The following is a 15,756-nucleotide window of genomic DNA, read 5'->3' as shown; positions in this document are numbered from 1 at the left end:
TGCAATCGGATGTGTCTATCTCATATTGGCCTTTTTAGCCACCAGCGTGCTTGTAACAAATGTGGATAGAGCCTTTTCCAAATCTTCGTTCACGAAGCCCAGCCATAAACAGTGATCAGAGAGAAACAGTGTCCATCTCTGGAAGTGTTCAAGGCCAGGTTGGATGGGGCCCTGAGCAATCTTGTCTAGAGGAAGGTGTCTCTGTCCACAGCAGGAAGCTGGAACTGGATGATCTTGAAGGTCCCTTCCAACCCAGGCCGTTCTGTGATTCTGCGATCACTTCTCTGAGGTTACAACCTTCCAACCATAAAAGAAAGCACAGAGAACACTCCTAATGAATGCCTGTCAGGGTGAAACATCTCTGCAGCTGGGCTCCTGGTTAACCACTTTACAAAAATGTTTTTATGTAGGTGGCAAACGCAGATTCAGAACTGGGGCCGCTAAAGGCACAGAGTTCAGGTTGAGCTTTCAGAAACCTGTCATTATTCACTTCTCCTTCACCAAGAAGTCACATATTTGCATGTTTCAAATGAGGTCAGCCAGCTGCAAAGCACTGTAATAAGCAATGCTGCCAATGCAAGTCACACAGGGTAGTTTTGCCTAAACATATGCTTATCATATATGTCACTTTCTGCTTATTCTGCAAAGACTTACAACTTCATATAAAACACAAATTGTTTTATCAGGACCTTTAAAGAATCCTGCACTAGACAAGAAGATTAATCTTCAGTTTCACACATTCTCAAGACATGATGAACACTTGGTCTTCTGCTTTATTTGTATATTAAAATACAGATATGCAAATGAAAGCTAAAACTAACAAAGTTTAAATAAAACAAAAGAAGAGAAGAAGAATATAATCAGATGGCAACTTGGCTAAGAAAAAGGTAAATTAATTTGTGAAACACAGCAACTGGGTCCCATGAGTGACCCACACTCCTACCCTGCATGTTGATTACTTGCATTTGTGCCCAAAACAAAGGACTTGATACAAATTTCAGAACTAATTCCATCTGTTCCTAAAAGTCTGCTTTTCTGTATGGTAGTATATCCTTTAGAAGCTTCACTTTCCAACATTTTTACCTTTTGCATTGCTTGCTTTTTCATAATTGACCCTGATCCTGCAAAAGGGGGGCCACTTCTACACTGTGGTCCAGTCAAATTCTGTTACAAAACCAGTCACTGTTTAAGGGAATCCTCTCATGAGCCTTTACCTTGCTGTGACTCAGGCACTTCCCAAGAGGTAAAGATAATACTGAAATTACAAGTGAAAAAATCAAAGGATTATTTAAAAAAAACCTACAACCGACTATAATTACCATTGATACCCTGGCATGGATGGCAAAATTATCTTTTTTTTCCTCATTTCTTTAGGTTTATAGACATTCCACCTCTTAAGGATATGGCTGTGCTGCCTGTCCATCACTTCTCTCCCTGCCTTCCCACCCCCTTTTCTTCTCTGCTGGCGTCTTCTGAGCCAGGTGTGACAGAGAAAAGAGGTTGCCAACAGTTTTAAATTACTGTGCACTGTGAAAACTTACTGACTGAGAGGTAAGCTCCACATCAGAATCCCACTAAAGAAAATAAGACAGAACTCAGCCTAGTAGGTAAGAACACAAAGAGCCTCGGCAATATACTGCCTCTTGCCCAGCTGGTATCTGGGAGGACTTAGAGGAAAAAGGGACAAAATTTAAGGATGATATTGATTAGACAGTGAAGAAGGAGGGAGTTAAAAGTAAAGGTGAAATTTGGTTGCTGTTGTGCAGGGCTGAGGTGCTACAGAGCGCTGTTTAGGAATACAGAACTCTAAGCTGAGCTTTGCTAGATCTGCAGCTCCTAAAACTTAGTTTTCAGGTTTTATAGCTAATGATAGTGAAAACTGGGGATCTGGTATCACTGCTGCATCAGCAAGTCTGAAGGTACAGTTCCTAAGCAAGAGCTGTTGCCACAAGACTCCACCTTTCATTAATACTCGTACAACCGTGCGACGAGCTGGATCCAGGAAGTGAAGTGTCCAAAATGAGGGGTGGGAATAACAACTCCAAGTGATATAGCTGGCTGAAATGTTTTTAATTGGTTCAGTTCCTTTACTTGGGTCACCACATAGATCCAAGTGCCAGGACAATGGCATGTGACTGAGATAGACCATCCCCATTTGGCTTAAACCAGCGCGAAACTCGCCCTTTGCAAAAATCACTTCGGTCGCACCCAAGGATATAAAACCAAACCAAACCTTTCCACTGACTTACTTCTGACATTTCATGCACCAGCAGGAGAGGAATGCTGATAGTGGTGATGTCATGTGTGCAGCAGACTTTGAGGATGTTCCTGAGCCCCATGATTGCAGGATCCCGAGCAGTCACATTAACAGACCTCACGTTGTCATCCACGCACAGGTGAAAAGCAACATGGATTTCAGACAGATTGGAATGGCGTGTGATGTAGAATTCTCCTGCAGAATAACATAAACCAAGATCTCATGGTGGTGATCTGCATGAAATCCCCTTGTTAGGCAGTGTAAGGACGGGGTCATTCAAGATAAAAGTCAAATAGAAATATACAGCAGAGATGGGAACAAGGAGATTAAAAAAAAGAGGTTAGGAACCGAGTGATCTCTTGGAATATCACTGTTTTACATTCATCCTACACTCATTTTCCTGCTTTGATGGGTTCCACTGGCATCATGGACATGTGGTGTAATAACACAACAGTGCCAGCACAGGCGGATATGATCTATATATAGTACGAAGCAGCAAAACAAACACAGAGGAGGTGTAATACTCAAAATACACAATGCAAGCACTGAATTGCAGACAGATGTGGGAGGAGGAAATACCAAAAATGGATGGGTTCAAATAAAGGATGTGGAAACAGATAGTGGGTTACGTAACAGCTGAGATATGGTACTGGAAGACAAAGGTATCAGTGATCATTAGAATTCAAAATAATTCATAAGAATGAGAAGATGAGTTGCAGAGTTGTTTGCAAACAACCATGTATTCATCTTCAAGCTCCACAGTAGTTTTCATTACTAAACATCAGGATATAGATACTTTCTCTGAGGTGAATGGATTTCTCCATTCCCAAGTTAAAAAAACATATCCTGAAGTGCTTTTCTGCATCACAACAGTGATGTACACCCAGTTATTTTAAAAAATAAAATTAGCTGCTGGCATTTCAGTTTCATCTTTTCCCCAAGACGCTCAGAGATCTTTTTTTTTTCACCCTCAAATTCTGAAAAGAAATTTTAGGCAAAGAGAAGTGATTTGCCCCAAGTCATATGATGCAATGGCAAAGCTGGGAATAGAAACCAGATGTCCTGACACCCAGTTCTCTGCCTTAGCCACAAGAACATCCTTCTCCTCTGATTGAGGTCAACTTGGGTTTAGTTTGTAATTTATGTTCTGACTTTAGAGCTAAAAATGTGCATGTACAGAACACAACTTGCTTCAAGAAGTGGGGGGTCACTGCGACACAACTCACCCGGCAAAATATTGGACTGGTTTCGTTCAATATTCTTTAATTTATCTTCATTTCCACTCATTTTGTTTTCTGTATGTAAACACACAGCAGAAACATTAAACAGGTCCTCTATTAATCACATTTTAGCACGAAAGTTTGATGTACTAAGATGATATTTGGCTTGAACTTTTACCACAAAAGTCCACCAAAAGAAGGAGGATGGACAGAAGTGTTTTTGTTGCCTTCAAGACACACCAAACTGAATCCTACCTCAAATTATCGACTTTCTCATCACATTCTATGATATCTCTTCATTTGGAAAAAACAAAACACAGTTCCTCATACATGATACTGAACTTTCCAAACTGCCTCCACAACTACATAGCACCTATTACACTTTAAATGATGTAACAAATTTAACAAATAAAAACAGTTTTCACTATTTCCCTCAAGACCACAGCAATATTTCCAAGAATAATGCAATATTCCCAAGAAAACCTGGTTTTCTATGTACTCCTGTGAATTTTTTTCACATTCCTGACATATTTAAATCACACAGGTAGCTCTTTGCAAGAAAAAACAAAGTTTTGGGATGTACAAACACCACGTGGTCAGAACATTTCATAGCCATTTGTAAATACAACTGCAAAGGAAACCATTCACAAAGATCTGGTCAGCACTAAAAGGTACACACATTTAGTCAATTCATTATTCAATTTTTAGCATTCACTTTAAAGGAAGGGGAAAAAGTCATAACTCCTCTCCTGCTATTTTTAAAGATTTAAATTTAAACAGAAATAAAATGTAACCACAGATGAAGTCTGTGTTGCTACAGGCAGTTTAAACTGCAGAGGAAAGCAGGATGGCCTGATACACTTCCCAGGCTGTTAAAATGTGACCAGAACCTAAGGACTTATATGTTGGGTTTTAGTAAAATTATATCTGTTATGGCAGCAAAGAGAGACTTTTATGAAAAGAGAATTTCGTGCAGAAGTCTCAGGGTTTATTGCTAAACCCAAACATCCCGATTTTATAGCTGAGGTAACTGCAGAAGAGTGGAATCAACTTGCTCCTGCCCACAAACATCCAGCTGCCCACTGTTCTATTCCAAGGAAAGTAATTTTGGTTGTCACTAACCATGGTGCCTTTTTGACTTACTGCTGCGCTGTGCTCGGGCCTTAAGTACAACTTTCTGGACAATTTCAAGCTGTTCTTGAATTCCAGGAAAGTGGAAATCCGTGCATTCTTGGCAAACAGTTGCAAAATCTAGGAAAAAAATAAGATTATGATCCGCGTCATCGGGTTGTGCTCAGTACCATTACATAATTCTACTCCACTGTTCAAGTAAGGGTACAAAGCTACAAAGTCAACCCCCTCAAAAGCAGACAATTGCATGTTTTTGCAATTGCTGCACCCCCTTTCAATTTCTAAAACAAATTCGGAGAGGAACAAAATATTTTTTGAAATAAATTAAATGCTCGGGGGAAAAAAAAACAAAACAAAACCAAAGGACCAAACCAAACCAACTTTGAGTGTTGCTGCTCTTTAAACAAAACCAGCCAGAGCAAAAAAAAAAAAAAACAAAAAACCAAAAAAACCCCCAAAATAACAGCAATAATATGAGCATTAAATGTAATTGTGCTTTAAAAATGATGCCTTGTTACTAACAGTCTTTCAATCCGTGATACTTTGTTAAAACATATATAATAGATGCTTCCTACAGTAACAATAACATTCCAGTTTGTTTTGAAAAATGAGAGCTATTAATGAAATTCTTAAACAGTGCATCTGGAAAACTGGAATTACAGTTCTTTCCTTTCAGTTCTCAAAACACAGATCTTGAAAGCTAAAGAAAAGTGTCATCAGCTAAATAGAGCTGTGAGTTCCTTTTCCTGATAAAGAAGGTATTACATCAGATTTGGAAATATTATACTGATAATTAGGATCACAATGTGACTGGTATTCTAAACTCCTTATGCCAATGTCCAGTTGTCTTGCCAAGGAAGTCAATAGGAGCCAAAACAAGTCTTCAGCAAAGAGTTTCATCTTTTTACATGAAATCTCCATCACAAAAACTAAGCAATTCCTACTTACTTCCCATTTTGGAGTACCTGCTCTAATCCTCCTTTAATTTCTTAATGTGCTCTGCCTGTCTGGAGAGCACCATATATTCCTATGAACAGGCAGTGACAAGAACAGGCAGAGTAGACAGAAAAATCTTAATGTATCTTATCTTTTTGCATGACATCTCCATCTTAAAAACTATTTTCAAAAGGCTTTATTAAATTCTGGTGTCTAAAACCAAGGGAGAAAAAAAGCTGATACTCCAAAAGAGTGTGTTTTCTGTGTGCATCAAAGTAAAATAAGGCTAGAAGACATCAGCTGAAAGCAAATAAATTGTACTTAACTTTAATTTTAATTCATAATTTGTCTGGGTGCACTACAACTACTCCAAGCATGAGCCACAGTAGCCTTAAAAAGCTCTAATAAAACACTTGAGGTAGGCAAGGCATAAAGTATATAAAGAAACCATTCTCAGAGGTTTGAGAGAGTCCTTTCAGAAGCCAAAGAAATCCAAACTTATTGAGGATTATATTTTACAGGTTGTGATTTGGTCCATATCTTCCTCCTTTACTGTGGCTGCAGGATCTCCTTGGTGGCTGGGAAACGCAATTTTGTTTTTAAAAGTTATTACCTAAATGTCTGTCTTATCACCTAAAATTTAGCATAAAAACATATCTTCTGCTTGTGTTATTCATTTAAATATTTAAGCAGTTGAAAAAGTAACTGCAAGTAAGTATGAAATAATACTGTTACAATTAAACAGCTTGGGAACCATAAACAGCACAAATGCAACTGCAATTTTTACTGGTACACTTCCCTTTCTGTCTTCCTACAAGCCTGATTCCACACTGTTTCCAGGGAATATCAACCTCCAAAGTATATTTTTTTATGGTATGCTGGAATAATGACAAGTAATAGTGGTTCCAGTCATAAAAAAGACATTCCAAGTGCGAATATTTTGGAATTGAACTTCCAGACCAAGGTGGGAAGGTCAGTAATGTGATTCACAGAAAGTCCTGGTGACCAAAATCAGAACAGGAACAAACACACCTTCAGTTGGTTAACCTTGATAGAAAACACCTTCATCATAGTGTCCAGTTCCTCAAAAGACTTCAATCAATGCTACTAATCAAACTTTCCAGGAATAGACCTGGAAGTAATATTCCTGTTGTTCATTTTTAATGGAATTCGTGCTATCAAAAGCATTTTTATACATTTACTTATCACTTTAGCATACTCCCTTTTCATTTTTGCAAACAGGTTTCAGCGTGCTAATCTGATATTAGAGAGTGAGAAGCCCCTATAAAAAGTCAGTCTAAGGCAGCAAAATCAACATTGAAATGTCCTCTCCAGCATGTTCCTCACTCAAACACAAAACCTAGGCAAGAGATGAGAGGGGTAACAGCACAACACTGTCCTCCACCCTTACCCATGTCTCTTTTTGCATTTGTTACCCTTTTGCAAGGCCATATCCAAAACACTAAGGTCTCCACGAAAGTTAAATTTTACATTAGGGTCTCCACTAAATTTTAATATTACAAGGACTATTTTTTTTGTGGGAGAAGACAGCAAGAATTTAAATGACACGCCCCCGGGAAATCTCACCTCTTTTGATCCCACTGTATGAACTGATCCTGTTGTCCACCAGCAAAACCATGCCACAAAGAGAAGTTGAATAGAGAGACATTGCAGTTTGAAGCCTGTGAAGCTTCACTCCGCTTCGATGGTTGCGCTTGTGTTTGCAGAAATCCAACATATCAGCTCTCAGCAACCTCAAGTTGTGCATGGTCTTCAACTGAGCTCCTGCCCAGAACACACACAGCTCAACACACACAGTACAAGACAAACCTCAGGATTGTGATTAAAATGCAAGAGATCAAAGCGCTCCCCTAAGTTTTGTTGAAAAAGATCTGTGAGGGAGTTATAAACCAACACCACTCAAAAGAAGTTCTTAACCCTGTATTCAGTTTCACAGACGTATCAGCAGTTTGCAAAGGGTATTTTCAAAGTAAAGTATTTTCACATGCTGTCACAAAGCAAGGCTTGTTCACTCCTGAAATGAGCTTTGTTCCCTATTACAGAATCATTTAGGTTGGAAAAGACCTCCGAGACCATCAAGTCCTTTGACCAACCACCACCTTGTCAACTAGGCCAGAGTGCCACATCCAGTCTTTCCTTTAACATCTCCAAACTGGGGACTTCCCACCTCCCTGGGCAGCCCATTCCAGTGCTTGACCACCCTTTTCATGAAGAAATTCTTCCTGAGGAATATTGTAAGGCTATGGATTCAATTACTTGTGTGTGGTGGTGTATCCTCTCCCCCCTTCCTTAGAACCACTCTACAGCCTCAGGAATTCCCGGCGGGCCTTGGTGTTTGTGTAATGAGTGTAAAGGTGAGGCATCCCTTGACCATCCTAGGAAGTCTTGCTAAAGTGGGAGCTGCATGGAGGTGAAGGACAAGAGCAGTGATCATCGGACATCCCCTGACGGCCTTGAAACATTCTCTACCTGAACCATGGCCTGAGGGGAACGGTACCATTGCTGCTGGAGTTTTGGAAACAATTCCCAGTTGGTTTGGAAACTCCAGTAATTACCGACCTGAGGATGAAAATTTTACAGATGACTAAAGCCAATCATCTTATGACTGCTATGGACAGCGGTTCTAAGGGATGTCTTTGAGCTCTCCTGGACCCCAGCAGGATGCACTGGCATCTTCCTCTTATAGAGAAGCTTCTCAGAGCTGGCAACCTCTGAGGTTTGAGACACTTGGAGGATTGTCACTGCCTATCTCTGCCTACATCACTTTAGATTGATTACAATCCAGTTTTCCTTTGTGTGCTTTATCTCTATAGTAAGCAACAGAGTGAACCTTGCCTTTGAACCTTTTTGCTCCTTTGCAAATTTATATTAAAACTGCTTTGGCTGATGCCTTTGCTGGTGATTTTTTAAGCCACATAACAAGGTCAAAACAACACAAGAAGTCTCTACTGCACAAACAAAAAATGCAAATTTTAAGTACCTATTCTTCTGTTAACTGAGCATGAGAACTGAGTTTGATAACCACGTTTTCTTACCGAGAAAAGTTAAAATATCATTTTTAAACACTACGGGTTTTGATGTTACTGTGCTTTTCTACATGAGTCACTTTGCTAAAGTGGATAAAACCTTACTTTTAGAGATGTCTTCCATGAAGTACATTTTAGATAGCTAGATAATGCTTGATACAGTTTATAACCATCCTATTCTTTTACACAAGTAAAGAACAAATACAAAACAAATTGTACATTATATACATTGACAGTTAAATACTGCAAACAATACATGGCTTAGATCCATTATTTATAAGCACCTCTTATGTTTGGTTTTGGGGTCAGTTTACTCCACTTACCTAAGTGAATAGTAAAGCTTTCTTCTAACAACCTTTGTTCTTCATAAATTCTTCCATTTCCTTCCACAGATTCTCTCAGTTGACTGGGCTGAACCTTAATTTCATCACTAAAATCATGAGAAACATACATAATGAGAGGTTTATCCTTAATTTTTTGTTCAAGACCAACAACTCTGTGAAAGTTACCTAAAGTTTTCTCAGCTGGTCTCTAGAAACCAGGACACTAAACCTCTATGAACTCCACTAATCTGGGGCTTTTTTACCTTCCTGGCAGCAGGGAGAGTAGACTCCACTGTTAGATTTACATGATTTGGCTTATTTGTAAAGCATTCCAAGATTGAGAAATAAAAATAAGTTTTATAACAAAATAAGAATGCAGGAATAAAAGGAAAAAAAAAATCTTCTCAGCCTATTTATAATAGCAAACTTATTTATGAAGTTATCAGATAAAGCATTTCTTTTTTCTCCCTGCACAAAATTGGAGGTTAAAAAAAGCCTTATCAAATGTTCCACAGTGTTCAACCTACAAGGAAATTTTTCAGATATCAGTTTCAATTTTTTCCATAAGTTCAGCTGTCTGTTAGTGATGCAATAAGTGCTGCTGATGCTGCGTGAAACAACATGAACATCTCTCCAATTTGAGTCTGCATCAATGAAATGTTTCTCTCTGTTTTCAAAGTGCCTCATCTCCAAAGGTGTTTTATAAACTTACAAAGGTGTTTTATAAACATTGCAAATGCCTAGTGATGAAACAGGACTGAAATATACCACTGATAAATACATATACACACATACAAGCAATATAATAATGCATAAATATGTGCATATCTCTCTTTTATGTCTACATGTGTGTAACACACACACATCTCTCTCTCTCTTTAACCTTCTAGTTGATCTGTTACAGACTTCCTCTGCATTATTTTCAAATGCATTAAGGACCTATAGTTTTTAAGACTGAACACAAGCAGAGAGATCCCCCTTTCTGCCACTGCATGAGGGTGCAATGATTAAAACACCATCACTTCACATCTACAATAAACACCCAAAATTATGAAGCTGAGACATCCTCACTGTCTCTCTGGAATTCCAGCATTCCAGTTCTAGCTTTCAGCTCCAAGCAACTTCACTCTGGTCTTATTTTACAGCAGTAAAATAAGAAGGCCAGAACCTGGAAAGAGGTTCACACTGTCAAGGACGAACAGCCTTTGCAATTTCATTATCTTTAGAGCCTCATGGAAATAAATCAACAGAGTCAACATGAAAATTCTGTGGAAAAATATTTGAGGATTGGGCTTAGAGCCTGCACAGTCTGCAGGGATTGGAATCGCTGGATTAGAATGTGGCCAAACTGCTTGTGAGCTGTGAAGTCCTAGGACATTCTGGGACTAACCTCAGAACTGCACAAGAACTTCCAAAACATGAATTCACAGACAAAAAAAAAAAATATCCTGAGGGAAGTAGTGAGAAAGCTAAACATACAGCACGATCTTCCAACATCTTTGCCCTCCTCTCTCTCTTCCCTCATGCTCTATATGTTCAGTTTCCTTATCCCAAAAGGAAACACTTATGGGAAAGTGAAGTGTTTCATGCATTACAATCCATCCTGTCTCCTCCTATCCCTGGTAGCCTCTTTGTTCAAAGGTGGTGTTTCCCATAAATTCTTTACTGTGTCCACCATCAGACTGGCTCTTCTACCAACATGAGGGATAAGAAAGTATCAGGTTTTACTCCTTCTGTTTTCCTGTTAGTAGCAAAGGTGGTGGTTACTAGTGATAAAGACTAAGGATCCCCCCCACCACTTACAAATTCTAATTTCCCTGCTATTTTCTCAAACAGAAAGCTTTTCAATCCACTCTCTCCATAAATGTTCACACTAAAAAATGCCATTTTTTTAGCTGCCCAGTGATGTACACATCAAGTGGCTTATTAATTCCAAAAGTGTGATATTGTTACCATTATAACTATTATTATGGTATCGAGTCACCATTATTCTGCAGAACATCCTTAACTGATAACAAAAAGTCTTGTGAAACAGTGTTAAAGACAGACATAGGAAATAAAGGCAAAATAGGAGGAAATTCCATTCAGCTAAAGTTGTATATCAGTGCAGTAGAACACTTTCTGATACTGAAAGGTTATAGCATTACATAATGAAGAAACTCCTAATAATACAGACATTTAATTATGGTGGTTTATTTGCCTTTGATTTGCTTTGATTACCCTATTTCAATGTTTATACAGATATTATAACGACCCTAATAGGATTATATTATTCTATTTAAAAGATTACATAAATGCAAGTCCTTTGAACTATTACAGGTGGAAGTAAGGATCACAGAGGAATTAAATACCCAATTGAGCTGTTGTTGGGATTCTTTAGGTCCTGATGAAGCTTTATCACCCATTCCTGATATTCCTGTTTCTGGATAGCAGTAGTCTGTTTTAATTCATTAGCCCACTTGTTCTCCAAATCCTGACAAGACAACAGTGATAGTTTGAGTGGTTTGGGTTTTCTTTTTAAGACATTTATGTGTATGATGTGTTTTAGTTGACTGGACCTCAGTTTACCTGCTGGGATTCAAAATGCTGAGCTGCTAAGGAATTCACATCCTGGTCAGTCAGTGATTTCCCAAGCTCCTGCATCACCTTATCCATTTCTGCTCCTTGTCTGAAAGAGTTGAGAAACACAGACTTCAAAAACCTGGCAGAAGAACACCCTTTGCTGTGATAAGAGGAGTAGTAGTGGTAGAGTGAATAGTTACATCACTCCCAGATTTAGCAATGGATATCCACAAAACAAATTAGAGTTAAGGATCAGGGATTCCAAGTCAGCTCCTGTGTCAACAAAACAACAACCTAGACTCATTTGGGACACTCTCAGCTGCCACCAGAATAGGGAGTTTTCTGGTTATGACAAATAGATCTGATAAATTCCATCAGAGTCAATACACAGCTGCATCACACCTGATCTCTAAAACATTACTGCTCCTTCACATTTGAGAAGAGCCAATAAGCAGCAATAAAGTTTACAAACCCGTTACTGGCAACATTTAAACCCAAATTAGAAATATGTACAATTCAGTCTCAGAGAAACCATATGAACAGATGTGCACTGTATAATGTGAGCTTGAACACTCACAGTTCAAGAGCAGTATTGCCACTCAGAACGCTCAAACACACCTACTCAGAGTATTCTGGCAGGAAAAGAAAAACACTGTCTGTGTTCCCTCTTGTGGACAAAAAAGTCACCTGCAGCTATCCAAACTTATTCCAGAACTTGGGATTCAAATTCAACAGTTTCTGATTTATAGCTGCCTCAAGTCTTTTGCTTATCTTTTCATATTCTTTATATCTTAAGCCCTTTAACACTTTTAAGGTGGTTAGAACAACAGAAATCAAAACTTATATTCTCCTCAGTCATTGAAAATAATAAAAGCTAAGGCCATCAAAGTAATATAAGACAGCTGTCCCTCATGAATCATGGAATCACAGAATGGTGTGGGTTGGAAGAGACCTTAAAGATATCTCTTTCCAATACCCTTGTCATGGGAAGGGACATGTTCCACTAGCCCAGGTTGCTCCAAGCCCTGTCCAATCTGGCCTTGGACACTTCCAGGGATGGGGCAGCCACAGCTTCTCTGGGCAACCTGTGCCAGGGCCTCCCCACCCTCCCAGGGAAGAATTTCTTCCTAATATCCAATCTAAACCTCCTCTCTGTCAGTTTGAATCCATTCTCCCTTCTCCTGTCACTAAATGCTCTCGTACTTAGTGTTTACACAAAACAAATACAAGTTGATGCATTGTCCTAAAAGTTTATACACCCAGTGACATGCAATAAGAGAGAAGAAAACATAAAAAACACAAAAAGGAATACCTTTCCCGTAGTTTTTTCAGTTCCACATCCCTTTCACTTATTAATTCCGAGATGCTGACGAAATAATTGTGCTCCAGGTTTAACAGCATTTCAGAAGCTGGAGAATGTATCAGATCATGATAAACATCTGCAAAATCTTCATCCCAGCTGGTTTCTTCAGGTCTGGCATGTTCTAACGTTGTCTAAGAATTTTAAAGAGATTTTAAAGAGATTTTAAAGCACATGGTACCTTTTAGGACATACAAGGATCCCTCACAATGGTGGGGCAAAACCAAGTGGGCACACACACAGCTTTTACCATACGTACGTCATCTCTCCTAATTTAAACTTTCTACTTTAGATTTAAATTTTCTCCTTTCCCATATTCTTTCTTGTTCAAAGCAACTGAAGGCAGAATCACTAAGGTTTGCACTACAGGGAGGACTTAAGAATTTTCACACAACACCAACTTGGAAAGAACAGCAATGTCCACAGTATCTGCAACTGATGAATTTTAGATAAGGACCAAAATACCAGCTATGCAAATAAAAATGCTTTACTATCAAGGATGACTAACCTCTGATGTCACTAAGAATTTGATCAACAACAGTGATTTCAGAAAAGCTACTTTTATTGAACAAAGACTGGCCCAAAAGTGCCAGTTTTGCAAGCTCTTTATGAAATTTTTCCCAACATTTTTCTATATTCCATGAGAAGCAAACTCAATTCCTACAAACTTCTCCCCAAATACTGCAGTTTCTGTCAACTCTTTTTTTGCCTTCACTAGGACCCCTCCAGTTCTTTCCCATTCCACTATTTTGAAGATCACATGCAAAACTGGAATCCTTATTCCAGCTAAATCCTCATCATTCCTAAATAATGTAAGAGTCACATGAACTCAAAAAATGAGCTAAGAGGTTGCACTCCATTGTACACTTTCTCTTTATAGCCTTCATTGCTACTACTGAGATTTAGGAGTACCACTTTAATTTAATTTAAAAACACCACTCTTGCTTTAATTCTAATGCACTATAATCCTTATGCCTATTTTTGTTTGAATATCAACTGGTAAACGAACTAGCCCTTTACTTCCTCATTTTGTATCTTTTGAATCTACTAAATTCAAGAAAACCCTGACACAGAACTTGTAGGATGAGGACTTAATGCTCACTTTCACACAAAAAACTGCACGAATTACTCAGTAAAAGTGAATTTCACTGTAATTTTGCCTCTTCACAACTGTGATTCTGTCTGTACTCACACACTCTCACAAAACAAGTCCTGAATATTAACTTTCCAGCCTTAATCTTACCTCTTTATAAGCTTTAGCCCAAGTATCTGCCAGCTGGTTGATGTCTACTTTTCCTGATTTCACTGCTTCCAGGGCCACTTCAGCTTCTCTATCGTAATCTTTTATAGTTTCCTCTTTTATGAACTTGTTCAGAGATTGCTTCAGGTCTGTACAACAAGAAGAGAATGGTCCATCAACAAAACACACCAATAGAAGTACCAGTAATCATCTAGGAAACATAAATAGTTTTTCTGAAAACCTTTTCCTTGGCCACCTTACTTGTTTGCACTGACAGTGATTTTCTTCGATGTTTTGCTGTTTAAAAAACTTTTTTTAACACTGCTCTACTAAAATACCCTTTTTTTTTTTCCTTAAAGCAAGTTGCAAGACAATTGTGGACAAAGATATGTGATGCTGATTCAAGAAATGGGTTCATACCATTTTCTACAAAGCATGGTAGGTTGTGCAGAACCATCAGACGTCCGTGCAAATGACTGATATTCTCTTGCACGGGGAATTTGAGAGGCACAGTGAGCACAAAATGTTCATTTCCAGCACTGAATGTGTACACATAGTCTCTCTCCCGAGTGTAAGTCTTTCCTTTATTAGGCTTCATCTTCTTGAGGTGATTTCCTGCACTAGAAATGAAAATAACAAGAATTACGTTCTTTTAAAATAAGAAAAACATAGCTTTGTTAATAATTTATAGCTTCTGTCACAAAAACTTAATCCCCCACATTTTCATAGATACTCCCCTCAGTTTTGACTTCCAAACATATACAGCTGGAACTGGGGCATAAATCCATTTCCAAAACACCAAGTGCTAATTTGTATTTCTAAATTATATCACTATATGAATTTGGGCCATTACTCTCAGAAATTACAGCATAAGTCTCCTGACTTAAAGGCATAACCAAGACAGATGGGAATCCTCATAAACACAAAACTAACTGAAACACTCTAACTTCTGCCATGGATGTCTCAAAATCTGAAATCCTTCTCAGTGCACAAAGGTCTTCTTTCCTCCTTTGAGCAGATGGCACAGCTAGGGGGGAGTAGAGCGGATGTTTGCAATAAGTTTTAAGAGTTTATTTTGTCATTCTGTAACCTGTATTAAAAAAAACGAAAATCCAAAAGAAATGTAGGAGAGCTGTCTACAGAATGAAAATACAGGATGGGAGAACATACCTGCGTCGGTAATTTTACCCTCCTCTCGGGCTCCTCTGCTCATTCACATCCCTCTTTTTTGGACATTACCTGCAAAGCCGGACACATTGCTTCGGATGAAACCTCCCCAGTGCTAAAAACCACGGCCCAAGGGGAAGACAAAGAAAGGGGGAAAAAAAAAAAAAAGTAGAATTCATGGGATCAGTTTCTGGCGTTTAGTTGTTTTGTTGTTTGTGGTTTTTTTGCCGGATTTTCCTCTGAACAAACCCACGTGTTGGAAATAGATGAGACAGGTCAGATACATAAACATAAACCCCACGCTAAAGCCAGGCGGTGTCCCCGCCCTCCCAGGAGCTGGATTCAAAGGGAAAACACTGGGAGAAACACAAGCCTGACCAAGGTCTTTCTGCTGTGCCCCGAGGTTTAGTGGGGTACAGGAGGTGGGCGTGACGAGGTGGCGGAGAGGCAGACGGGGGCGAACCCCCTTTCCCAAATCTGCTCCTGAAAAAAAAAAAAAAAAAAAAGCGGAGC

General features: G+C 38.8%; 1 protein-coding gene across 3 annotated transcripts; it reads right to left on the bottom strand.

The window, feature by feature from the left end:
* Nucleotides 1-247: 247 nt before the first annotated feature.
* On the bottom strand, nt 248-15,638 carry LOC115307518 (protein C12orf4 homolog). 3 transcript variants are annotated; one of them, XM_029960207.1, is made up of 13 exons: nt 15,622-15,638; nt 15,247-15,315; nt 14,497-14,696; nt 14,080-14,225; nt 12,789-12,970; nt 11,483-11,582; nt 11,266-11,387; nt 8,915-9,021; nt 7,132-7,329; nt 4,600-4,728; nt 3,484-3,552; nt 2,250-2,452; nt 248-297 (listed from the first exon to the last, which is right to left on the bottom strand). In XM_029960207.1, exons 3-13 carry the CDS (start codon nt 14,672-14,674, stop codon nt 277-279), a joined length of 1,455 nt encoding a protein of 484 aa, XP_029816067.1. In that variant the 5' UTR covers nt 14,675-14,696; nt 15,247-15,315; nt 15,622-15,638; the 3' UTR covers nt 248-276. The 3 variants fall into 3 exon arrangements, with proteins under 3 accessions (XP_029816067.1, XP_029816016.1, XP_029816101.1); XM_029960156.1 differs by lacking the exon at nt 15,622-15,638 and having other exon boundaries at nt 15,247-15,380; XM_029960241.1 differs by lacking the exon at nt 15,622-15,638 and having other exon boundaries at nt 4,621-4,728; nt 15,247-15,379.
* Between the last annotated feature and the right edge of the window lie 118 nt (nt 15,639-15,756).

The sequence above is a fragment of the Manacus vitellinus genome, unplaced genomic scaffold, assembly GCF_001715985.3.
Source record: "Manacus vitellinus isolate BGI_N305 unplaced genomic scaffold, ASM171598v3 ctg7180002426423_pilon, whole genome shotgun sequence".
NCBI lineage: Eukaryota > Metazoa > Chordata > Aves > Passeriformes > Pipridae > Manacus > Manacus vitellinus.
The sequence above is the reverse complement of the archived record's forward strand: the minus strand, read 5'-3'. Positions and strand labels throughout refer to the sequence as shown.